At 49.0% G+C, this 25922-nt stretch overlaps 1 protein-coding gene across 6 annotated transcripts in view; it reads left to right on the plus strand.

The window, feature by feature from the left end:
- Positions 1–25922, plus strand: part of PCNT (pericentrin) — a 96460-nt gene that overhangs the window by 44838 nt on the left and 25700 nt on the right. For all 6 annotated transcript variants that reach the window (XM_049710259.1, XM_033418522.2, XM_049710257.1 and 3 more), the window contains exons 20-28: positions 1009–1171; positions 1449–1661; positions 6605–6834; positions 7231–7347; positions 8248–8454; positions 10508–10678; positions 18021–18902; positions 19487–19672; positions 25095–25811. In XM_049710259.1, the coding sequence (XP_049566216.1) occupies positions 1009–1171; positions 1449–1661; positions 6605–6834; positions 7231–7347; positions 8248–8454; positions 10508–10678; positions 18021–18902; positions 19487–19672; positions 25095–25811 (2886 nt within the window). The remainder of the gene's footprint in view (positions 1–1008; positions 1172–1448; positions 1662–6604; positions 6835–7230; positions 7348–8247; positions 8455–10507; positions 10679–18020; positions 18903–19486; positions 19673–25094; positions 25812–25922) is intronic.

The raw sequence follows: 25922 nt of genomic DNA on the forward strand, positions 1-25922 counted from the left end.
ATAATCAGGTGCTTTGGATTGTCCCCAAGCGCAGTTAACGGAACAGACGCCGTCCAGTCTGCAGTCTGACCTGGCCCACGGCCCTGCGTCCCCGCTGCCCCCACTGTGTGCTCTGCAGGGGCACCTGGGTGTGTAAGCGGGGAAGCAGGGGAGGGAGGTGGGAGTTGACACAGGCAGCGGCCAGAGGGGCGCGAGGAGCCCCTGTTCAGGTCGGGGTCAGTGGTGGGGCTGCCCGAGGGGCAGCGGCCGCCGAGAGCTCGGGCAGGCTGCCCACAGCAGGGCATGAGGAGGGGCAGCGCCAGGGGCTGTTTTCAAGGTAAAACCAACAGGTTTCCTTAGAGGCTGGGTCTGGAAGGGTCAGAGTTGGTTACACGCAGGGGGAGGCTGAGGGGGCCCGGGCCAGGTGCTGAGTTGTCGGTCAGGAGAGCTGGGTGTAGGCGTTTTGAATTCAGAGATTAATCTGGGCCCTCCGGCCTGTGGGTGACCTGGGGGCTTCAGCCTGGACATGCCCACCAGGGGAGCTCGGGAGGAAGGTGAGGTTGTGGCCCCGGGCTGTGCCTGGGAAGGGGGGCGTCCCATGGTGTCCGACCTGGGGAGGGAGGGTCGTGTCAGGTGCCCTGCCCGGTGTGGTGATGGCCCAGGAGCCTTTCCCATCCACCACCTGCAGTCACCAGGGGGCCTGTCCCTGCCCGGGTGCCAGGCTCCTGTCGGTGTGTCCTCTGAAATGACCCCCCCCCCCCCGCCATGTTCCACGCAGACACATGTGGGGTCGACGGTCACAAACGGTGTGTCCGTGCAGTGTTGTCTGTGTCTCCATGTGCAGAACTTTCCTTTTTTGAAAATTTGTTGCTTATTTAGTAACTGACATAACGTTGAACATGGAAATTGATGTTTGTTACAGGATATTTATGGGTTCCCCAGAATTCGATGCAAATAGAACTCTGTTGGTGTCAGTATAAGCTTTGATTACTTTTGGTCCAAAATGCCATTTTCAAACGCGTTTCACAGCTGGAGGAAGCACGTCAGATTCATTCTCGTCTTGAGAAGGAGTTCAGCTGCAAGAGCGAGGAGACGGCGCAGGTGGTGCGGAAGCACCAGGAGCTGCTGGAGCACCTGGACGCGGAGAGCGCGGCCAAGGCCCGGCTCGAGCTGGCGCTGCACACGGCGGAGGGTGAGCGGGGCCTGCCTGCCGGGGATGCGCGTCGTGCTGGGGTCTCAACAGCAAGGGCGTCAGCCACCTTCCTGGGGTTGCGCCGCTGCCCCGACCCCGCGCACCTGGTGCCTGGCGCTCGCTCACGGTGGCCGCGTGCGCTGGGCCCTCGTCTTGCCCGCCGCTCCTGTGCCTCGCAGGGAGGGTGGTCCGGTGCCGTCTCTGGGGGAACAGGATGCCCCGCCCCCGCCCCCCCCCCCCCCCGGGGCCTTACAGCGCCCTCCCGCGTGGACCGCAGGCATCGTCGAGGGCTTCACAGAGGAGAGGGCCAGCCTGCAGGAGGCACTGGGCCGGAAGGAGGCGAGTGAGCAGGGCCTGGTGGCTGAGCTGGAGGGCCTGAGGCAGCAGCTGCAGTGTGCGGCCCGACGGCAGGCGGAGCTGCAGGAGGAGAACTCCGTGCTGTGGAGCCAGAAGGAAGCCTTGGCTGTGGAAGCCGGAGAGAGGGAGACCGGTAAGGAGGCCGAGCTGCAGCCGGGGGTGCGGGCAGAGCCGGGCTGGCCCGGACGCAAGGCTTTGAGGGCAGAGAGGACGAGGTTGCGGGGTCGCGGGGCTGCGTGTGGCTTGAGGGCAGCTGCGGTGGCTGACTGTGCTGTAGGAAAGGCTGCTGACTCTGAGGCCGGGTCGCCTGGCCAGGGGGTCGCCCACCTGTGTGTGGTCGTCAGCCTCGGCATCCTGGAGGCAGTGGTCCAGTAGGGAGTGTCTGTTTGGGATCAAAGAATTGCAGTTTGGAGCACGCAGATTCGGGTCCCGCTAGGCAGTAGAAACAGTTGGGGCTTTTGAGGGTGAGGACGGGGGGCGGTTTGCCTACAGAGAATTTAATTGGAGTCAGAGGCAGAAGCCAGTCTGGGCTGAACGTGCCTGAGGGCCGAGGCCGTCACGAGGGAGGAGAAGGCCCGTTACGGGGATGGGAGCAGGTGCGGTTCTTGCTGCGCCCCTGGAATCTCTGAGTTTTGGCCCAGGTCCCAAGTTCACGGCTCCCCTCGCTGGGGCCCGGCTTGAGTTCCACTCCTTAATGACCCCCAGGCTCCGTGTTAGAGCCCCTTGACATGCTGACTCTGCTTTGTTTCACATTTCACAAGATAAATAGCCAAGAATGTGAAAAAAATGAGGGCTACTTAAAAGTTTTCTTTAAAATTACCAGACAAGTGTTAACCTTAGCTAGGAAGACATACGGTTTTTGTTTTGGTTTTTTTTTAAACATCTGTATTGGAGTATAATTGCTTTACTGACATACAGTTTTAACAAAAGCAGGTCATTATAGTTTCAGATTCTTAGAAATTTTAGATCTTAAAATATTTAACGTTAAAACATAAAAAGCTTAAAATGTGGAGCTTGTGGGCAGTGGCGGCGGTAGGGGCAGCCAGGGCGGCGCCTGCACTCCGCCCGCTGAGGGCCTGCCTTCCTCTCCCTGTGGCCCCCACCGCCTGGCCCCCCGGGCGCGAGTCCGGCCGGGCCCACCTCTCTGCTGGCCCCACCGCACAGCAAAGGCGTCAGCGACCTTCTGACTTTCAGGGGCTCCTGCTGAGCCACCACCCCAAGCAACTCAGAAAACTCATTTCTCTTCCTCCAATTCTTCCTTTTAATTTTCCGATTAATAAACAAACAGTTGTCTGTTTAGTTTCTGCCCTCATCTTCGGTACCTCTTCTGGGCGAGACGCATGTTCACGCTCCCACGGCTCTTGAGTGGATGTGTGGGTCCGACGGGCTTGCAGGCTCTTGAAGCAAAGAGTGATTTGTGCCATCGTCTTGGTTTCCATCCGCGCGGGTTATTAAAACTATTTACAGTCATTTCCAGACTTCATCTTCTTGTTTAGCTTTAACATGTATAACATTCTTTTGTCTCTTTTCCATTTTTTGATGTGAACTTCTGATGGTAAAAAATTAACCTGCTTTCTTTTTTCCCTCCTTTGCTTTGTCTTTTTTATACTTGAACTGTGTCTAATGGATGTTGTGCTAATTGAGAGTGGACCCGTGGCATCTTCTCAGTTCTGTGTCTGCGGTGAGTCTGCTCCCGTGTCTGCTCGGGGCTTCCTGGAACTTGCTCTCCCCGCCACCTCAAGCTGGGGCAGGGCCGTCCCCTGCTGCCTGTGCCGCCTTCCGCTTTGCTCGCGTGCGTGCTTCTTCCTCGTTCAGGTCGTGTCCTTGGTCCCCAGCACAGAAACTTGTCCCGCTTTCCCCTCTCTGCTCGGCCCCCAGGGACAGCGGCGCGTATGAGCACGTGAGCGCGTGTGCTCTGTCTGTCCGTGCCATGTGCACGGTGCTCCCTAAATGGCAGTAAGATGTGGGTTGTTTTCTCCACGGCTCCCTGCAGACTGGACGCTTTCAGAGAAGGACCGTGAGGGAAACTTTCCAAGACCTCGAGTGCCTGAAAGTTACCTTATTTCAGCCTCATCCTTAAATGAAGTGGTAGCTGGAAAGACAATTCTAGATTTGGTTTCTTTTACTTGAATACTTGGAGACTAAAAACCATTGTTTTCTTGCATCCGGACACCTGCTGGCACATCTGACCGTGTTTCTTTGGAGGTGTTTTTAGAAGTTTATCTTTGCTCGGATGTTCACACGTCCCGGAACCGTATCTGGAGTGGTTTCCTATGCCTGCCCTGCTCTGCCGGCGGCCGGGCGTTTGTTACATCTGGGGCTTTGTTGTCATTACCTCTTGGCCGATGTCTCTTCCGTGCGCACACTTTGCTGTCCCCAGACGCCCTGGGCCACACGTCCCAGTGGGGCAGTGTCCTGGCTGGGGCCCCCTCCTGTTCCCGGGTGTTGGCGTCCCGGCCTGTGGGTCCGAGTGGTGGCTGGGCCCTCCCCGTCTGAGACCCGTGTTTGTTGTCACGGGCTCTCGTACCTCCAGCCTGCTCTCCCTGCGCGGGGCGTTAGGGCTTCAGAGTTGGGACCCTGTGGGAGATGCAGAGGTATGGGGTCAGGCGAACGGCCACATAGCCCTAGGCCTGGCGCCTCCCCTGCGTCCACTGTGACCGCCCCTCACCCCTGCAGAGAGGCCTCGCCCACCCGTGTGGTAGGGGCTGGCCGGAGGGCACAGATCCATGGAACCTTTTCCCCAACCCAGGCCAGTCTTTCGTCCTGCGTTTGTTTTATCCGCAGGAAATTCTCGTGTTTCCTTTGGGTCCTCTCGGTTTGCTTTCATCTTTACATGGCTAACGCACCTTAGTTCCTCACTGTTGTCTGGTCCCTGTCTTAGCTGCCCGGCCACCTGGGGACTCCCGCTGCGCTGCCGCCCTGCAGGAGCGTGCCGGCCTGGCACCTGGCCTTCCCTTCCCTTCTCAGGCGCTGTCTTGGGGGCCACTTGGTCCCGATTCTGCTTTGGCTCCTCGTGAACACTGGCCAGCTTCCAAAGGGTGGGGGGTCCTGGCGCCCGTGGGGGAATTCAGCTCAGCCTCACCTGTTCTCGCGTGTCTCGTGCCCACTTTCAGGGCGATGCCATCTGTCCTCTGTGTTTTTCCTTGTTGTCTTTAAAAGTCAGCAGCAAGGCCCTGGGAGCCGGGACCTGCTGCAACACGAGGGCCAACAGTGGCCTTAGTCTCAATAGAGACCCAGCGGCTTACGCTGCAGCTGTTACTCACCCTTACGGTCCTGGAGGTGGGAATCCGAGGTGAAGGTGCCGACACGGTCGCCTTCTGGTGCGAGCCCGCCTCCCACTCGTGGGTGCGCCTTCTCGCTGGGCCCTCACGTGCAGGAGGGGCAGCAGCTCCGTGGGGCCTCTTTTATAAGAGAAGCGCTCAGCCCCTCATGGGGCTTCACCCTCAGCACCTCATCGCCTCTGAAGGCTCCACCTCCAAACACCAGCATGGGAATTCTGGAGGCACAGCATTCGGACCAAGCAGTGGCACCACGGAAGTAACACACGTTTCAGAGGTTGTCCAAGGCCTGGCATCAAGGCCACAACGTTTCCTGGAGTCCTGCTGCTGACATTTTCCCTTCTCTTATTTCTAACTTTCATATCCTAAGTCACCCAGTTTTCTGTTTTCATTTCTGAAAATGCTGTGTGTTTTCATTCATAGGCACTCCTGTTTCTATAGCACACAAGGATTCAGGTTTGTAACAGCACATGAGTGATTTCTGTGTGATATGCTGTATGTTTGCGTCAGGTTTTGCCAATTTTTTACTAAAGAGGACAAGTACTTAGCTTTTGTGGCAAACTACTACATGAAAGATAACTTTGATCGTCAATATTCATACATAAAAATGGGCAAGCATTTCTGTCACGATGCTTAACTGCAGTTACTGAGCCGCAGGAAGCCTGTCTTGCCATAGTCGTCCTTGGGCTGGGGGCCTGCACTGGGGGCCCCAGGAGGTCTCCTGATTCTGGAGTTGGCCCTCTGTGTGGCCTTAATGGCCGCATGGACACCTCCCCTCAGTCCTGCCTGCACGAAGGCTGTGTGACCCTGAAGCGGGTCCTGTCTGGGTGGCTGGCCAGGCAGCACTGGTCATCACAGCAGTGGCACACGAGCCCTGGTTTCTAGTCTCTGAGGCCCGTGAAGGACATTGTTCTAACTGCATGTTTAAGCCTAATTTGCCATCGTTGCTGACTTGTTAGCCTGGAAGTTTATGGAGAATATTACCTTAGTGGGGGTGATAGTTTGTCATAAAAGACAGATTTATACAAACCAAAATAATTAACTTTGGAAAGCTGGTGAAATATAAATACAAACATATGGGTTTAACATTTCAGTTTCAGGGTAGTTTCAACACTTTGGGATCCATTGCAGGGAGACTTCTTTTCCAAAGATGCTTGTTAACCTGTCGTTTCCCTTGGATCGTGGCCTCGTCGCCCCATCCGTTTTAGGTCGGCTTTAGATTTGCTGACGGCTCCACCCTTTTCCTCAAGACAGGTCACCCCCGGGTGTGTAGGGAGGCCTGTGCGGTCAGCACATCAGCTGGGAACCTCCGCAGCGGGGCTGGTGTTTCCTCTGGTGGAGGTTTTAAGTTACATTTTATTCTTCCATGTTGGAGAATATGCGTGAAGGCAGAATTCCCGGAAAATTACCTGATGCGTCATTTGGGGACACAAAGATGTATTCTCTTCTCAGCCTTTAAAATTTTTTATTTTAGCCAATTTTCGTTTAAAAAGTATAATTTTTCCTTCCTCCCTCCCCGCCACCCCCCGCAGAAGTTCTCAGCCTTGTTTTCAGTGGGTTTTGCCAGAACTGTGGCTGTTTATTAAGACGTGGGCTCGGGATCTGACAGGTCGAGGGTGCACATCCGTCCTCTCGAGGCGGCTGTGTCCTTGGCCGAGTCACACGCCCGTGGGGGGTGGAGGGATATGCATGCTGCCCCCCGCCGCGCTCCATCGCTGGAGAAACGCGCATCTCCACGTTTCTGCCGGCCCACGGCTCCCTGGGCTGGGCTCCTCAGCTGTTTCCTCGGCACCTTCAGCTCTTCAGAAGGAAGTGGAGTCGCTCACCAAGGAGCAGTCGGAGACCAAGGAGCAGTCGGAGAAGGACCGCTCAGCGCTGCTGTCCCAGATGAGGCTCCTAGAGGCAGAGCTGGAGGAGCAGCTCTCGCGGCAGCAGGCGTGCGCCCGGCAGGCCGAGGAGCTCTCCGCCCTGAGGCAGCAGATGGGCTCCCTGGACCAGCAGCTGCGCCGCCAGCGCCAGTTCATGGACGTAAGAGTCTCGAGCGATGAGTTTGTTTGCGTCACCGGAGGTCATCTTCGTAGCGCGAACTTCATTCTAGGTTGGTTAAGTAGCTTCTGTGCTAGCGTCGGGATGAACGTGAGCACAGCCTGGAGGACGTCTCTCGGGTGTTGTGCACGCGCAGCTTGCCCTGGCCCGAGGCGGTGTCTGCTGGCCCTCTGCCGTCTGCTTTCTGTCTCTCCTGCCCATGTCTCAGAAGCCGCCCCGGGTCCCACCTGGGGACTGCGCCTCTTCATGTGGCTCCGTCATTCGCGGTGCCCATGACAAGGGGGCCCCTTCCGCCCGGTCCCTGTCCTCCGCTCCTGCCTGCAAAGGGCGGTGGGGACGCTCGGGGAAACGGTCCAAACAGGCTGCCTCTCGCGACAGGTGCAGGCGGTGGAGCGGGAACGCGAGCGCGAGGACTTCCAGCAGGAGATCCAGAGGCTGGAGGAGCAGCTCCGCCAGGCAGCCCGGCTGCGACCGCCGGGTCCCTGCGACAGCGACGTAAGTCAGCCCGCCCGCCGTATGCCAGGCCCTGCCTGTGGGGAGCGGTTCTCTGCGCTACTTTCAAAAAAAGCTTTACCTTTAAACCCTGTTTTGCCTTTCATGTACACGAAAACGACCACGGGTGCAGCTGGATGGTGAGGTGCGAGTGCTCCGTGCTTGTCTGTGTCTGTGCGTCGTCCGTTTGCTCCCTCGGTGCTGCCGCCCCTCGCCTGTTCTCTGCATGACCAGACAGGGAGGGGTTGGTGCACGGGGCCCTGTCTCTGGTTTGTTTTTCTTGCTTCCTTCTGCTTGGGGTCGGATCTGTCTGCTTCTTCCTGTCTGAGGTCGCTGGAGTTGATTTGCTTATTCTTTTTAAAAATTAAAATTACTTTGAGATGATTGTGGATTCACTTGTAGTTAGAGGAAATAAGACCAGTTCCCCCCATGGTGATGTCCTGCAGGAGGCCCCAGCCAGGGTGTGGACATGCAGACAGGAGACGCCCACTCCCTCCCACCCGCTAATCCGCGCTCTCTCCACAGCTTTGTAATTTCCAGGCTGTTGTGCAAATGGACCATAGGTGTAACCTTTGCACTCAGCCTGCTTCTCGACCCTGACCCAGGCGGTGCTGTATCTATCTGTGCTTGGTTCTTTTCTTTTTTTTACTGCTCAGTGGCTTTCCATTCCTTCCTCCCACAATTTATTTTATTTTACTAACAAATTCTATGTTATTTTTTGTGTATCATTTTACAGAGAGAATTCTGTCTTATTCTTCCACCAGGCTTCACTGTGCAGCGTGGGTCTAGAAAACCATGCAGAGGATCAGTTTTCTTACAGTTGTGTTGTTGTACTCTCTTTACTTTGCAAGGTGGGATTTTTTTTTAAACTATTGTTTCTGAAGCATTTTCTGTGGTTTTTAGATTGAATTGTTAGAAGAAAAATTGAGAGAAAAATCAGATGGACTTAATGAACTGATTATAAAGAAAGAGTTGGCAGATAGACAAGTATTAATCCAGGAAGAGGAGATAAAACGTCTGCAGGAGACGAACGCCAGCACCACGAGAAAACTGATGCAGCTCCAGGGAGAACTGGAGAGACAGCGGAAAGCTGCGAGGGACCTGGAGCAGGCGAGCGTGCGGTCCCAGGGCGGAGGGGGGCGGCCGGGGGGAAGCTGCCGTGGCGGGGCTTCCTTTTCACCGCAGACCCCCAGCTCTGACTGCTCCACTGTGGACACAGGGTCACCAAGCGTGTGGGGGTCTCCCCAGTCCCTGGCGACCCCAGCTGGGTGTCCTGCGACTTAGCTCAACTCTGACACCGTCTACCTGGAGATGGCGTCAGACCCCTCAGCTTAAGGGCTCAGTCCCACAGGACTGTCCCCGCACCCAGATGCCCACCTCAGGTCCAACTTTTATAAGTTGAGGATCCCACGACCCCCTCCTGGGTTTCAACGAATTTGCTAGAGTGGCTCACAGAACTCAAAACACTTTACTTACGGGGTTGCCAGTTTATCATAAAAGGATGCAATTGGGGAACAGCCAGATGGAGGGTGCAGAGGGCAGGTGGGGAGGGCGCACTGACCCAGAAGCCCCTGGAAACCCATCCTTTTGGATTTTGTGGAGGCTTCATCATGCAGCCACGATTGGCCATTGGTGATGGGTTCACCCTTCAGCCCCTCTCCCCTCCCTGGAGGCCAGGGCTGGGACTGAAAGTTCTGACCCTTTAATCCCATGGTCAGTTCCCCTGGCAAACAGCCCCGGTGGCCTGGGGCTTCCCCAAAGTCACCTCTGTGACACAGACTCAGATGTGGCTGGAGGGGCTTGTTGGGAATGTAGGGCACCTTCGTCACTCTCATCGCTCAGGGAGCACCAAGGTGTCAGGCGCTCTGTGCCAGGCATCGGACAGAGACCAGGTGCGTGTTTCTCATTGCACATCACAGTGTTGCATTTAGTGTAATAACATTTCATACCAGTTTTATAGCACTCCTTTGTCTCTCAAGTACTCTTGAGTTTATCGCTAGTAATTAAGTAAATCTTCAAGATTTTAGGTTTAGAAAGCTTATTTTATTAAATACTTTACATAGAGCCTAGTTATAATTATTTTAATTTTTGAGTAAGGAATTTATGTCAGCTCCTCAGTGAAAACACCTCTGGTGATAGTTCTTCTAGTTGTAGTTTGGAATTACGCCTCAGAGATGTGCACGTTCTTGTGTCTAAGAGTTTAAGATGAGGTGGGAAAGCTGCGTGTGGGCAGGTCCCCTGATTGGGAGTGGGGCAGGGCGGTGGCGTAGGAGGGCCTTTCCAGTCAGCGCTGCCCCTCCTTTGAGCATTTAGCCTGAAGGAATCCAAGTTTCTTGTATCTCGTGTCACTGGGGGTTTAAAGGTTACTTGAAAGTCTGAGGCTCAATAAGAAATTTTATTTTGGAATCGTTTTGGCCCTAAGAAAACCCTGGCTCAAGGAGGAGAGTTTTATCAGGTGTGTTTGGTTTGAAAATGCTGATGAGAACCACTAGGTGAAGCCCAGGCCCCTTCTTGAGGATGTGCTGTGTGGGAAGGACGTCCAGCACAGGCCCCGTGGCTCCTGAGTCAGCCAGCGGCTCGCTCTGTCCCCCCTTGCTTGGGGACAGTTCTGGGCGGCTCCCTCCTCCAGCCAACAGCTACCGAGCTTACTAGGCACCAGGCTGTAGAAAATGCCTTTTTTTTCCTCTACAAAGTTGGACCATGTGTACAATTTTGGATGCCTATTTCTTCCCCACTTAATGTGCTGTGACCATTCCATCCATAGTAAATGTTCCCTGAAAACTTTTTACTGGGCTGCTAACACTCATTGCGTGGATGTGTTGTCAGCCATTGACCTGTGCTGTGTCAGGTTCTTCCCAGTTAAAACAATTTGCTGACAGTCTGGAGACCCTTTTGGTACCTTGTTGAATAATGACTGGGATAAGTTCCTTGCAGTGGAATCTCGGGCGCACGTGGCGGCTCTGTTTGGGCTGCACCCTCCACTAGGCAGGCATCTGCTCTGGAGCATGGCTGGGTCTGTGGATGGTGTGTCTGGCATGTGCAGGTGTGCACAGGTGTGCTCCAGAAGGGCTGAGGATGACCTACACTTTAATAACAAGCTGCAGTTTGAGGCCCCCAATTTCCTGAAACACTTGCCTAAAATAAATCTTTTTTTCTTAAATAGGACAAAGAGGCATTACAGGAACAGCAGATGAGTAACTTGCTCCTGGTGTCCACACTGCAGTCTAAACTGGATGAGGGCAAATGCCTGGGGTCACCTGCGGGCAACCGTCCTGACGATGCAGAAGTCCAGCTGGAGGCGGTGCACAGGACGCTGCTGCAGCATGAGGACGAGGTGCGTGTGGGGCGGGCCTTGTGGGAGTGTCCCCTCACTGCTCCGTGTCTGCTGGTGGCCTCCCCTGCGCTTCTGTGTAGAGGACAGGACATCCAAGCGATACAGTTTGTGGGCTTGTCACTACTGTGTACGCTTTGTAATTTTAACATTTCTATGTGGATTATAGGACAGTAAGTTTTTCTGGCACGTACTTTAAATCTTTCAAAGTGATTTTAATAATTATTAAATCGATTAGAATATTAGATCTTTTTTTTTTTTTTTTTTTTGTGGTACGCGGGCCTCTCACTGTTGTGGCCTCTCCCGTGGCACAGCACAGGCTCCGGACGCACAGGCTCAGCGGCCATGGCTCACGGGCCCAGCTGCTCTGCGGCATGTGGGATCTTCCTGGACCAGGGCACGAACCCATGTCCCCTGCATCGGCAGGCGGACTCTCAACCACTGCGCCACCAGGGAAGCCCGGTGTTTGTGTTTTTGATGTTGAGTTGTATGAACGGTTTATATAGGTTGTCTTTTCATTTTGTCGATGGCTTCCTTTGCTGTGCAAAAGCTTTTAAGTTTATTCAGGTCCCATTTGTTTATTCTTGCTTTTGTTTCCTGTGCTTTAGGAGACAGCACCAAGAAAATATTGCTATAATTTATGTCAAAGAGTGTTCTGCCTGTGTTTTCCTCTAGCAGTTTTATGGTTTCCGGTCTTGCATTTAGGTCTTTTTCCTTTTTTTTTTTTTTTTTTTTACAGTTTTTATGGAGCTATATATATATATTTTTTAACTTATTTTTATTTTATTTTTTTAATTTTTGGCTGTTTGGTTTCGTTGCTGTGCACAGGCTTTCTCTAGTTGCAGCAAGTGGGGGCTACTCTTTGTTGCCATGCGCAGGCTTCTTATTGCAGTGACTTCTCTTGTTGCAGTGCGTGGGCTTCAGTAGTTACAGCACACGGGCTCAGCAGCTGCAGCATGTGGGCCCTAGAGCACGTGGGCTTCAGTATTTGAAGTGCATGGGCTCAGTAGTTGAGGTGTGCAGGCTCTAGGCACGCGGGCTTCAGTAGTTGTGGCTCACGGGCTCTAGAGTGCAGGCTCAGTAGTTGTAGCACATGGGCTTTGTTGCTGCGTGGCATGTGAGATCTTTCCGGACCAGGGATTGAGCCCGTGTCCCCTGCATTGGCAGGTGGATTCTTAACCACTGCAGCACCAGGGAAGTCCTGTGCACTTAGGTCTTTAATCCATTTGGAATTTATTTTTGTATATAGTATTAGAGAATGTTCTAATTTCATTCTTTTACATGTAGCTGTCCCGTTTTCTCAGCACCACTTATTAAAGAGGCTGTCTTTTCTCCATTGTATATTCTTGCCTCCTTTGTTGTTGATTAATTGACCATGAGGGTGTGGGTTTATTTCTGGGCTCTGTATTCTGTTCCATTGATCTGTGTATCTGTTTTTGTGCCAATACCATGCTGTTTTGATTACTGTAGCTTCATAGTGTAGTCTGAAGTTAGGGAGCATGCTACCTCCAGCTTTGTTCTTTTTCTCAAAATTTCTTTGGCAATTTGGTGTTTTCTGTGGTGCCATATACATTTTAGGATTATTTGTTCTGGTTCTGTGAAACCTGTCGTGGGTATTTTCATAGGGAGTGCATTAAATCTGTAGATCGCTTTAGGTACTATAGACATTTTAACAGTATTCTTCCAATCTCTGAACATGGAATATCTTTCCATTTCTTTGTATTATCTTCAGTTTCCTTCATCAGTGTTTTATAGTTTTCAGAGTAGAGGTCTTTCACCTCCTCAGATAAGTTTATTCCTAGTATTTTATTCTTTTTGATGTTTTCTTTCTCTTCTGGTACTTCATTATTAATGTATAGAAAAAGCAACAGATTTCTGTATATTAATCTTGTATCCTTAAACTTTTCTGATTTCAGTTTAGTTCTAATAGTTTTTTGTTGGAAACTTTGGGGTTTTCTATATAAAGTATTAACATCATCTGCAAATAGTGATAGTTTTAGTTTTTCCCTTCCAATTTGGATGGCTTTTATTTCTTTTTCTTGTCTGATTGCTGTGGCTAGGATTTCTAATACTATGATAAATAGAAGTAGCAAGAGTAGGTATTCTTGTCTTTTTCCTGATTTTAGAGGGAAGGCTTTCAACTTTTCACCAATAATATGATGTTAGCTGTGGATTTGTCATAAATGGCCTTTATTATATTGAGATATATTTCCTCTTTACTAACTTTGATGAGAGTTTTTATCATGAATGGATGTTGAATTTTGGCACATGCTTTTACTGCATCTATTGAGACGATTGTGTATTTTTATCCTTCCTTTTGGGAATGTGGTGTATCATATTGGTTGATTTACAGATATTGAATCCTCCTTGCATCCCTGGAATAAATCTCACTTGATCATTGTGTGTGATTTCTTAATGTATCATTGGATTGGTTTGCTAATATTTTATTGAGGATTTTTACATCTATATTCATTAGAGATATTGCCGTAACTGTCTTCTTTGGTAGTGTCTTTTTTTGGTTTTGGTATCAGGGTACTGATGACCTCAGAGAATAAGTTTGGGAGTGTTCCCTCCTCTTCAGTGTTTTGGAATTGTTTGAAAAGGATAGGGATTAGCACTTCCTTACATGTTTGGTATAGTTCCCCTGTGAAGCTGTCCGTTACTGGACTTGTGATTCTTTTGCTAATTTTTTAAAAGTTGGGTTCATTTTCTTATTGTTCAGTTTTGGGAATTCTTTATATCTTCTGAATACTTTTTTGATATATGATCTGCAGATATTTAACCCACTCTGTGGTTTGTCTCTTCACTCTTCAATAGTGTGTTCTACAGATCAAGACCTTTTTAGTTTTGATGAAGTTCAATTTATTAAATTTTAAATGGGTTATGCTTTTGGAGTTGTATCTAAGAGCTCTTCTCCTAACCCAAGACGACAAAAATATTCTCTTATGTTTTCACTTAGAAATTTCATAGTTTTGCTTTGTATTCAAATCTATGGTATACTTTATATTTGGGCACATGGATGTCTAATTTTTCCAGCTCTGTTCAAATGCTAATCTTTTTTCCATTTAATTGCCTTTACACCGTTCACAAAAATCAGTTAACCATATTTATTTAGCTATCTGAACTCTGTTCAGTTATATTGATCTAGGTTTCTCTTTCTTTACTAATATCACACTGTTTCTATTTCTATACTTTTACAGTAAGTCTTGAAACCAGGTAATGTAAGTCATCCAACTTTTTCTGTTTACAAATTTGTTTTGGCAATTCTGCTTCCTTTAACTTTCCATGTAATTGTAGAAGCAACAAAGTGATACCTGCAAAAATGTTTTGCTGGTATTTTGATTGGGATTGCATTGAATCTACAGATTGATCTGGAGAAAATTAACATCTTAACAATTTTGAGTCTTCCAAACCATGAACATGGTGTAAGTCTCCACTTATTTGTCTTCTTGGATTTCTTTCAGTGATATGTGGTTTTCAATTTATATATCCTGTATATATTTTGTTAGATTTATATCTAGGTACTTTATTTTTTGTTGTGCTATCTTAAATGATATGTTCATTTAATTTAAAATATGGTGTGTTTTATTTCACATTAAATTCTAATATGGTAGATTATATTGATGAATTTTCAAATATTGAACCAGCCCTGAATCCCTGGAATAAACCCCACTTGGTCATGGTGTATGGTTCTTTTATATCTGCTGAATTCTATTTACTAGTGTTTTGTTTGTTTGTTTGTTTGTTTGCGGTACGCGGGCCTCTCACTGTTGTGGCCTCTCCCGTTGCTGAGCACAGGCTCCGGACGCGCAGGCTCAGTGGCCATGGCTCACAGGCCCAGCCGCTCCGTGGCATGTGGGATCTTCCCGGACCGGGGCATGAACCCGTGTCCCCTGCATCGGCAGGCGGACTCTCAACCACTGCGCCACCAGGGAAGCCCCTTTACTAGTGTTTTATTAACAATTTATATATTCATCATGGATATTGGTCTGTAGTTTTCTTGTGATATCTGTCTGGTTTTGGTATCAGGGTAATATTGGCCTCACTGAATGAATTGTTCCCTCTTCTGTTTTCTGTAAAAGATTGTTCAGTATTGGTGCTATTTATTATTTAACTCATTACTGATGGGGGGATTTTTGCAGAAACTAACACCTGTGTCCGGTGATTTTTATTTTGGCCAGCCTGAAATAATTCTGTTATTTCAGTAACACTTTGCAGGTTATTACAATGGTTACACCTAATGCACCTGTAAAGTCTCCTAATTTTTGTGAAATGTTGTCTTCAGTCTGTTCTACTGTAGAAGCAAAGGAGCATTCTCCAGCACCATGAGTTTCATTTTCATTTTCCGTATTGGAATTAATCACTAAGGTTTTCTGTCTTTTTGTTGATCTAATATTCACATCATCTGAATCAGAACTATATTCTGAAGAATTATCATTTTCTGAGACACTAGTATATATGTTGCTTGGACAATCGGAGAAAGTATCTGCAAAAATTCACTGAAAAATTCTTCTTCACTCAAAATTTCACGAGGCGTCATTTTTGAAAATTTTACATTTATAATATACACAATGTTGGAACAAAAACCTAACAGAGAAAAATGTGAATGATAATGACAATCGTAAGTTGTATAATGAACCCTTGATCCATTTTAAGCTTTAGCATCTTTGCGCAGTGATGTTAATTGTATCACTCTCTAAAAACGTATTGCTACGTCTCCAGTCAATAACATTCGGGTAACAAAAGACGTATTAATATGTCTCCTGTCAATACTGTGTTAATTGTTGAGTAACACCATCTGGGCCTGGCAAGTTCTCTCTTTGTTTTTAAATTACAGATTCAATTTCCTCAATACTTACGGGATTGTTCAAATTAATATTTCGCATTGGGAAGTTTTGGGCCATTATTTATTGAGGTACTTTTTGGCATCATTCTCTTCTAGAGCCCCAGTTACAAATACGCCATACCTTTTACATCGTCCTACGGGTGTTGGAAGCTGTGTGCATTTTTTATAATTCTTTTCCTCTGATGGGATAATGTCTGTGACTCTTCAGAGTTTGAACTCTGTCATGTTCAGGATTTTCTCAAGCCCATTGGAGTGATTTTCTAAATTTCCTATCTTTTTGTTTATCATGAACATGCTTACCTTTATGTGCTTGAACACAGTTATAACATCCTTATTTGCTTCTTCCAGCATTTTTGTCATCTCAGTTTTAGTTGTCACTGGTTGTCTTTTCATGTCAGAGTAGGCCACGTGATGCTGATTTTTTTTTAAATAATTTTGATTTGCATCCTTGATATTCTGCAAATAATGTTGTGGAAACTCTTGCTTCCCAAAACAGTGAGATTTTTCTTTTAGTGGTAGTCATGTTGGTCGGACTTGAAGTTTGCACTCTGTCTTGCCTGTAGAGATCGCATGAAGTTTGGTTTCCCTTCCCTGCTTCTCTGTCTGTTGTCTTTTTCTCTCCAGAGCCCTGGCAGCCCTGGCTGCCCCAGTTCCCTCTTCTCGGCCTCATCTGGCTGCACTGCCTGATGGCACAGCCTGAAAGATGGAAACTCCCCCATCTGGTAGCCTTTGCTGCATCAGAATCCCCAGCATGACGTCCTGGGCCTGTAGGCAGGTGGGATGTACCTCTGGGTTTCACGGAGTCGGTCTGCGTGCCCATTGTGGAGCTCCGTGGGCCCTCTGTGACGCCGTGCTGGTGCTGACTCTCCAGATGCCCACAGAATCCGCTGGCTGAGAGAAAAGCACCCTCTGAGCCTCACTCTTAGCTGCCTGGGGTGCGTGGCACTGTCCCGTGCACTGTGCACTGTCGCATGTCAGAGGCACCACTCCTCCCGCATTCAGGGAGATGCGACACATGTGTTCTGGCCCTTTTTCTATGTTCTGCAACTGCAGTTCTGTTCTTCCCTCTCTGGGCTTTGTGAACATCATTGCGCCTCTGCTTCCTCACTTGCTCCAACTGCACTGTATCTTAGAGGACTTATTTTAGATTTTAGTGTCTTACCTTTTAATACCACTTTCACGTGCTAGCTTTGATAAAGTGTGATGCTTGTGTTGTGACTTTGGCGCTTTTGTTGTGCACACGTTTTCATCTCAGTGTGCTGAGTGCGCTGAGTGCATCAGGCCAAACGCATGCAGACAGAGTTACCCCCCCGACTCCCTTCAGTCGTCTGTGGGTGGGGAGACGTGGGTCTGTGCAGCACACAGCGTGGGGCTGGGTAGAGGGTCTTGCCTCACACTGAGAACTTTTCTTTTGCCAACTACATACAGTGGCGTCAGATGTGCTAAGTGTGAGTGTGATGTACAGCTTACGCCATCCAAACCAAAACCAAACATCAGTTTTCTTATTTTTGTTTTCACTATGGGCCAGGTTTGGATTTGTGTTTGAAGTAATGGTTAAGTAGTACTAGTGAAACCAAGAATTGTATGAAACTCTTAATTTTTAGGACGTATAAGACATTACTATAATCAATTGCTTGAAAATTGTTAACTAGAACACAGATTGGTTAGAACTTTTCAATTTTTTGGTCACTACTATTGATGTAGTCTTAAGAGAATGTCATTTGGAGCCATAATGGCACAGATTTCAATTCTGATTTTCCATTTACTGTCTTTGTGGTCTTGGCAAGATATTTCATATCTAGATTTCAACTGTCTCATCTTTGAAGTAGGAACAATAACATTTCTTATCTTAAAATTGTTGAGAATTAGATTAAATAGCACAAGTAGAAGCATCGTTTGATGCCCGCTGTGTTGAGTCCCCGCATCCCCGCAGTGCACAGCGTGGACAGCGTGCTGTGTGCTCTGGCTCATTCATGTTCTTCATGACTGCAAACTCCCTCAGCCGATCTTCTCACTTTTATTCCTGTTCTGGTGTTAGAATGACACCTAAAATCTAAATACCCCTTTAGGAAAATCAAACAAATCAAAGTTGTTTAAATGTTAAGAAAATAGACATTTAAAAGGTGGTGAAAACATTCATGTGTAGTGTCATCGACTGAGACGTGGCCAAGTTAGAGTTTCCCCTGAACCCTGGCAGCCGAGGGTTGGGGTCTGTCACAGCGATGGGTGTGGCCTTAATGAAGCGTTTGAACGAGCAGCAAAGCAGCAACTGCAGATACGAATGTTTGACCATTTTGACATACTTGAAGCAGCTGGGTGTTCTGGGTGTTCTTCAGATCTTAGTGTCATTTGGTGATGTTGTTAGTTACTTCCACAGCTACTCTTAAGATGCGAAGTCTCCACTTCTGTAAGAATGAGTTCAGGCCCAGCTGTAAGTGGAAAGGGGAACTTCTGAAGTTGATGTATGTCATTTGCCTCTGAAATGTGCTTTTTCTTCAGGTTTTATATAACAGAAGTTCTGAAATTGAAGAGCTGAAATCCATTATTGAGAATTTGCGAGAGAACCAAGAGAGGTTACAGAAGGATAAAGCACAGGAGATTGAACAGCTCCATGAGGTCATCGAGAAACTGCAGAGGGAGCTCCCACTCGGGGGACCCGCAGCGCCCCAGGCCGGTGATGGCAGAGCCGCCAGCCTGCAGAGCGAGCTGCTGGGCCTCCCGGCTGAAGGAGCCAAGGCCTGCGCGGAGCTGGAGGGCGAGCTGCGTGCCGCCCTCGAGGCCAAGGAGGCCCTGAGCCGGCTGCTGGCCGAGCAGGAGCGCGGGCACGGCCAGGCCCTCGAGGCCCTCCAGCAGCGCCTGCAGGCCGCAGAGGAGGTGGCCGTGCGGCAGCTGGCCGCGTCGGGGCCCGGCGCCGCCCTCAGGGAGGCCGAGGTCCAGGCCCTGGCCTCCCAGATCCGCGAGTTCGAAGCTGCCCTGCGAGCCAAGGAAGCAAAGATCGCAGAGAGAGAGTTAGAAATTGACGCTCTGCACCGGCAGAAGTCAGCCCACTCTGCCGAGCTGGAGGCCATCCTGGCGGCCGTGGCCCGCTTCCGCTGCGCCCTAGAGCAGCAGCTCCTGGCGGCCTCTGGGGAGCCCCCTGAGCTGCAGCGGCTCCGGGCGCAGTGCGTCCGACTCAGCTGCCAGCTGCAGGCGCTCAACCAGCGCTTCCTGAGGTGCCAGAGGGAGCCGGACGAGCGGCAGGCGCACGGGGCCCAAGTGGCAGGCAGTTCCGGGGGGTGGGCATCCTGGGGAGAAGAGGCCTCCTGCCACGAAGAGGTGGAACAGGATGTGTGTGGCAGGTGGCTGGCTGAGGCCCCCCACGGCCATGGCGGTAACCCACAGGTGGGCTCCTTCTTCATCAGGCCACAGGTGGTGCAGCCTCTTTGTGCAGAGAGCTGTGTGCACGTGGGGAGCCAGGGTGTGTCTGGGGATCTGGGGGTGCACGTGGGGACCTGGGGTGTGTCTGGGGAGCTGGGGGTGCAGGTGGAGGGTCAGGGTGTGTCCGGGGATCTGGGGGTGCAGGTGGGGAGCTGGCATGTGTCTGGGAGCTGGGGGTGCAGGTGGGGATCTGGGGTGTGTCTGGGGAGCTGGGGATGCGGGTGGGGAGCTGGCGTGTGTCTGGGATCTGGGGGTGCGGGTGGGGAGCTGGGGGGCAGCTGTGCTGTGTTCCGTGTCTGCTGGGGGCCGTCTTCGCGGCTTGCCCAGCTCCAGCACCTGCTGACCTGCTGTGCGCACCGCTGGTCTCCTGCTCCATGCATGTGTGTGATTCTGGCCCTGAGCTGTGGGCTCTCCCTCGGGGCCTGCTGGCTGGTGCTTCGGCTGCAGAGCTCCTGGGACTCTGAGGTAGCCTCACTGCACTTCTGACTTTGCGATGCCTTCGGCTGTGTGCTCATAAGCATTGTCCTTGTTTTCTCTGCTCGTCACAGAGCCCTATTAAGGAGGATCCGCAGCTGGCCAAAGCCCTGCCGACGTTGACCCGCGCAGGTCTCAGCCAGCAGGACAGCGTGATGTCGGTGCTCGCGGTCTGCCAGCGGCAACTGGAGTCTGAGCTGCTGTTAGTGAAAAAGGAAATGTGCCTGCCTGCAGAGAGCGGAGTGTCGGGAACAGCGAAGGTGCCTGGGCATGTCGGGGGTTGCGGGGGCACAGGACACGGCAGCTGGTCGCGGGTAGACACCCCCTCAGCGTCTTTGCTGCGACGGCAGGTTACGAGGACTGCAGCCAGGGGCGCCTTCTCCAGGCCCGCCGCTCTGGCAGTGCTGGTCAGATCCGTTTTGAGATTTCCCACGTGTTTGGTTTAAACGCACATTTCCCACGGTCTAATCAGCTGTGAAAAGTGAGCAGTCAGTTACTTTTTCCTCATAGTTGATACCAGTAGGATTTAACTGGGCTTCAGGGCTTGTGTCTGGATTTTCCGTGTGAGGACAGTTGCCCACAGCTGTGCTGCCTCCACAACCTTCATCACTTGCAAAGGCTTCACATTTATTGCTTGAACCTCAGGTGTTTTCCCTACATGTTTTCACTTGTCCTCCCAGCAAAGAAGAGCAGAGTAATCTACGACTCAACAGTTTTAAATTCTGATCACCAGGACAGAAGCTACAAGAAGGCTGCCTTTTCTTTTCCAGGGTGGGGAGGGTGCAGGTCGGCAGCATCAAATTGTTGCAGAGCTGAGATGTTTGAGAACCAAAAGTGGGTTTGGTTCTGAAGCCTGCTCAGATGCGGGCTCTCGTGAGCCAGTCACCCTGCTGGTGTGGACGTTGCACACTTCGCTGGGTGTTCCAGCCCCTCATCTCCTGGGGGCGCTCCTGGGATGTGCCACGGGCCACGTGCACCGTGTTGGAAATTGGAAGATTCTGAATCCCACAGCACACAGGGCTCTGGGCCTGGGTCTGCAGGGTTTTTTTCTTTTTTCTTTTTTTTTTGGTACGCGGGCCTCTCACTGTTGTGGCCTCTACCGTTGCGGAGCACAGGCTCCGGACGCGCAGGCTCAGCGGCCATGGCTCATGGGCCCAGCCACTCCGCGGCATGTGGGATCTTCCCGGACCGGGGCACGAACCCGCGTCCCCTGCATCGGCAGGCAGACTCTCAACCACTACGCCACCAGGGAAGCCCTGGGTCTGCAGTTTTGATAGAGGAAGCCTGCATCTGATGTCATGTGTTTATCAGATGCCCTCAGGAAATACATTGTTTGGAGAGAACCTTCACCTACTCTGTGTAGCAAACTTGTCTCAGCATCCTTATGATAAGAACATTTCTTTAAATTCTTAAAAGAGAGCTCGGCCCTGGGATATCCTGAGCTGGTCGCCAAATTTTTAGGAGTTACACACTGACAAGGAAATTCCAAATTCATTCCATAAATTACAATTTTGTGTTTTCCAATGTTTGCATATAGAACCTTCCAGGCCTTTTTCCTTAAAAAAACCCAAAAACAAGAAACTTACATCCTCAATAAATTGCCACAGAAATAGGTTATAACAGTTGCCTCTTTTTGTGTCGTGTGTGGCAAAATACATGTACAATTTACATCTTAATCATTTTTAAACGTATAGTTCAATCGTATTAAATACGTTTATAATGTGTGACCATGCATCTCCATAGCTCTTTTCATCTTGTAAAACTGAAACTACTCATTTAAACAATGACTCCCATTTCCTCCTTCCCCCAGGCCCTGGCAACCACCGTTATGCTTTCTGTTTCCGTATGATTTTTGAGATACACTAAGTGTTTACATAAGTGGCATCTCACAGTATTTGTTTTTTTGTGTTTGACTTGTGTCACTCAGCATAATGTAATGTCATCAAGGTTCGTCTATGTCATAGCAGGTATCAGAATTTCCTTCCTTTTTAAGGCTGAATAATATTCCATTGTATGTATATACCACAGTATGCTTATCCATTCATCTGTCGATGGACACTTGGTTTGCTTCCACTTTTTTTTTAATAAATAAACAAATTTATTTATTTATTTATTTTTTCAGCTGCGTTGGGTCTTTGTTGCTGCATGCAGGCTTTCTCTAGTTGCGGCGAGCGGGGGCTACTCGTCGTTGCCGTGTGCGGGCTTCTCATTGCGGTGGTTTCTCTTGTTGCAGAGCACGGGCTCTAGGGCGCACGGGCTTCAGTAGTTGTCGCATGCGGTCTCAGGAGTTGTGATGCATGGGCTTAGTTGCTCCACAGCATGTGGGATCTTCCCAGAACAGGGCTTGAACCTGTGCCCGCTGAATTGGCAGGCGGATTCTTAACCAGTGCGCCACCAGGGAAGTCCTGCTTCCACGTTTTAACTGTTGTGAATAGTGCTGTTATGAACATGGATGTGCAAATATCTCTTTGGGACCCTGCTTTCAGTTCTTCTAGGTATATACCCAGAACTACAGTGGCTGGATCATATGGTAATTCTACTTCTCATTTTTTGAGGAACTGCTGTAGTGTTTTCCACAGTGGCTGTACCTGTTTACATTCCCATCAAAAGTGTACAAGAGTTCCAAGTTCTCCACATCCTCACCAATATTTGTTACTTTCTGGTTTGTTTGTTTTTGATAGTAGTCATCCTAATGGGTGTGAGGTGTATCTAATTGTAGTTTTGATTTGCATTTCTCAAATGACTAGTGATAGTGGATATCTTTTCAAGTATATGTTCTTTGGAGAGATGTCTGTTCAAGTCCTTTGGCAAATTTTGAATCAGGTTGTATGTTTTTTTGACTGAGTTTTACAAGTTCTTTATATATTTCTGGGTATATTAATCCCTTATTAGGTGTATGATTGGCAAATATTTTTTCCCATTTTGTGGGTTGCATTTTTACTCTGTGGATAGTGTCTTTTTTTTTGGCTGTGTTGGGTCTCTGTTGATGGGCGCGGGCCTTCTCTAGTTGCGGCGAGTGGGGGCTATGCTTCGTTGCGGTGTGCGGGCTTCTCACTGCGGTGGCTTCTCTTGTTGTGGAGCACGGGCTCTAGGTACATGGGCTTCAGCAGTTGTAGCATGTGGGCTCAGTAGTTGTGGCTCACGGGCTCTAGAGCGGAGGCTCAGTAGTTGTGGTGCATGGGCTTAGTTGCTCTGCGGCATGTGGGATCTTCCCGGACCAGGGCTTGAACCCGTGTCCCCTGCATTGGCATGCAGATTCTCAACCGCTGCGCCACCAGGAAAGCCCCTCTTCTCTTGTGTTTAATTGATTTTTTAAAATGGTGAAATGGTTAAATTCCTTTCTCACTTCTCTTTGTGTATATTCTTTTGTTATTTTCACATTTAGCATCCTAACATAAAGCACTCTGACTTGAATTTATACCAGCTTAAGTTTAAGAACACATAAAACTGTTCCTTTGTAGCTCCATCCCCACTCCTTTTGGTTTTTGATGTAACAAATAGCCATCTTTATACTTATGTGCCTTTAAACATAAACTAATAATCCCTTTAAGTGCATTAATCTTTTAAATTATGTAGAAAACAACACGTGGAGTTAGAAACTAAAGTTACAGTAATACTTTTAGACCAATAACTTAGGAATATGTATATTAGTCTTTTAGTTCATGATGAAAACAAAAAGCGTAGTTATAAACCATTGTTACAATAACGTTAGCTTTTATAACTGCCCATGTTTTTACCTTTATTAAGGTCTTTATCTCTCCATACAGCTTTGAGTTACTGTCTAGGGTTCTTTCATCTCCCCTGCCGGACTCTCCTGAACGTTTTTTACAGGGCAGGTTTTAGTGCTAACAAGATCCCTCAGCTTTATCTGGGAACGTCTTATCTGGGAACGTCTTAATTTCTAACCTACTGTTGATGGAGCTTTGCTGTACTTAGGGTTCTTAGCTGACGGTTCTTTTTCTTTTAGCACTTTGACTGTATTGACCTACTGTTCTCTGGCCTCCAAAGTTTCTGGTGGAGAAATCTGTTGATAAGCTTATCGAGGATCCTTTGTATGTGACAAGTCACTTCTCTCTTGCTGTTTTCAAGATTTTCTCATTGTCTTTGGCTTCGTGTAAGTTTGATTATTATATGTCTTTGGTGTGGGTCTATTTGAGTTCATCTTACTTGGAGTTTGTCGAGTTTCCTGGGTATTTATGTTCATATCTTTCATCAAGTTTGGAAAGTTTTCATTCATTATGTCCTCATATATTCTCTTTGCTTCCTTCTCTCTCCCTTCTTTTGGGACTCCCATTATGTGTATGTTGGTTTGTTCGGTGGTGTCCCATAGTTACCTGAGGCTCCACTTACTTTCCTCAATCTTTTTTTTTCTTTTCCCCAGACTTGATAATTTCCATTGTTCTGTCTTCGCATCCACTGAATCTTTCTTCTGCCTTCTCATATCTACCTTTGAATCCCTTTAGTGAGTTTTTAATTTCAGTTATACTTTTTAACTGCAGAATTTCATTTCTTTTTCTTTATTGATATTTCTATTTTGTTCATGCTTTTTTTTTTTTTTTACTTCACATTTTCCTTAGTTCTGTGAGCATCTTTAAGAAGGCTGTGTTAAAGTCTTTGTCTAGTAGATCCATCATCAGGTCTTTTTCAGGGATGGTTTCTGTTGACTCACTTATTTCCTATGCCTAGGCCATACTTCCCTGTTTTTGATTTTTGTTGTTGTTGTTGAACACTGAATATTTTTAATGTATTAATGTGGTAAATCTAGAAATCAGACTCTCCCTCTTTCTCAGTATTTACTTTTTTGTTGTTGTTGTTACTGTGGTTTTTTTTTTTTTGGTTGATGTCTGTGTGCTAAGGATCAGCTTGAGATGTAAACTTAAGTTCTCAGATCCTTTCTGAGCCTGTGCCTTTACCCAGGCACACGCATTCACTTTAGAATTTCCTCTGTATATGCAGTTGATTTTGAATGTCCTAGTTTTAAATTTTTCCCCAAAGGGAAAAAGAGAAAAATGCAGTGGTGGGGAAAAAGGGGCACCAGTCCTTTCAATCCCCTGGAAGTCACTTCAGCCAGAAGGGCAGGGGCTGGAACAGTTGGGGGCAGGTGCAACAGCCGTGGCCTCCTGCCTCTCTGCCTGCTCCTCTGTGATCAGAAGCATCATTCAGAGCCGATTCCCAGTTTTTGGAGGACAGGGTCCTTTTTGCCCACCCTAGGTCCTGTAAGATGCTCCAGGGACACACGCACAGCTGCCTCCTGGGTCCTGGGGTGGGGGATGGGTAGCTGTTCCTGTGCTAAGAGCTGAGAGCAGTTTAACCCTCCAAACCTTCCCCTGGAAGTTGCAAGCCTTCAGCAGACTGCAGACTTCCAGAACAGTTACATCAGGTACATTCTGCCAGTGCAGTATTTGCCCAGGCGGGAGAGGGGTTCCCGGTGCTGCCGGCTCTGCCATCCTTCCAGGAGCCTCTCCAGCAGTTGCCTTTTAGGCAATGAGCTTTAAGCCTTGAGTCTGTCTTTCATAGGATTTTAAAAAACTTGAAATCTTAAGAGTCTAGAGGGACAAAGGGCTCATCATGGAATCTCATCCTTAATTGTTCAGACAATCTCTGAAATTGGCTCATAAATAACAAACGTGACAACATGTAATTCACTTATTTTACTGTATGCATGTTCTTTTTTACCTGTAGGGTAAGGAAAAACTACTGGAAGATTGTCAGCTGCGGAAAGTTGATCTCATAGATCAGGTGAAACAACTTCAAGAAAAACTGAACCATCTGGTACATTGCATGAGCTTCCAAAACGTCAGGACAGAGGACTTGAAATATCAACAGGCATTGGAATCTCCACATGTTTTAGAAAATAATGCGAGTGATAGTTCCAGTAACAGTGAAGAAACTGACAGATCATCTCCTGTTGATGCATTTAATGTCACATGGGATCTAGTTGACATTATTGGAAATCAAGATTCGTTGATACAAAACGAGGTGCCAGATACTTCCACAGGAGAGCAGGTTGCTTTGCAAGACAGGTCACTCTGCTCACAGGGGAGCTTGTACGGGTGTTCCCGTGACCTCTCCCACACCCAGGGGACCAAGCCCTTGAAGAAAGTGCTCAGGACGATGGACCTGTCCTCCTGGAGCTCCCCTGAGGTCGTCAGGAAGGACTCAATCTCTGAGCGCCCCCCCAGCCTGCCCCTCACACCCTGCTTGGATGCCCTGAGCCAGTGCAGTCTGGACACCTCCCTGTGGGACGGGACGAGCACCCAGCTGCTCCAGGCTGACCAGTTGGGGCTGCTTTGTTACCCGGGCGAGTCAGCGGCAGGAACGGCCCCTAAGTGGGCGGGGTCTCCGTTAGCTGCAGACGGGGCCCCCTCCATCGACCACCATGCTCAGCGGGTGCCTGTGGTAAGTGGTCTCCCTGGGTGCTGTCCTGGTTTGGGTCCATGGGATGCCCAAGGCCCCAGTGTGTTCCCACTGGGCTGTGTCTACGTGGACGGCAGGGTCACAGCTGCAGTC

Source organism: Orcinus orca, chromosome 5 (genome assembly GCF_937001465.1).
Source record: "Orcinus orca chromosome 5, mOrcOrc1.1, whole genome shotgun sequence".
In the NCBI taxonomy this organism is placed as follows: domain Eukaryota; kingdom Metazoa; phylum Chordata; class Mammalia; order Artiodactyla; family Delphinidae; genus Orcinus; species Orcinus orca.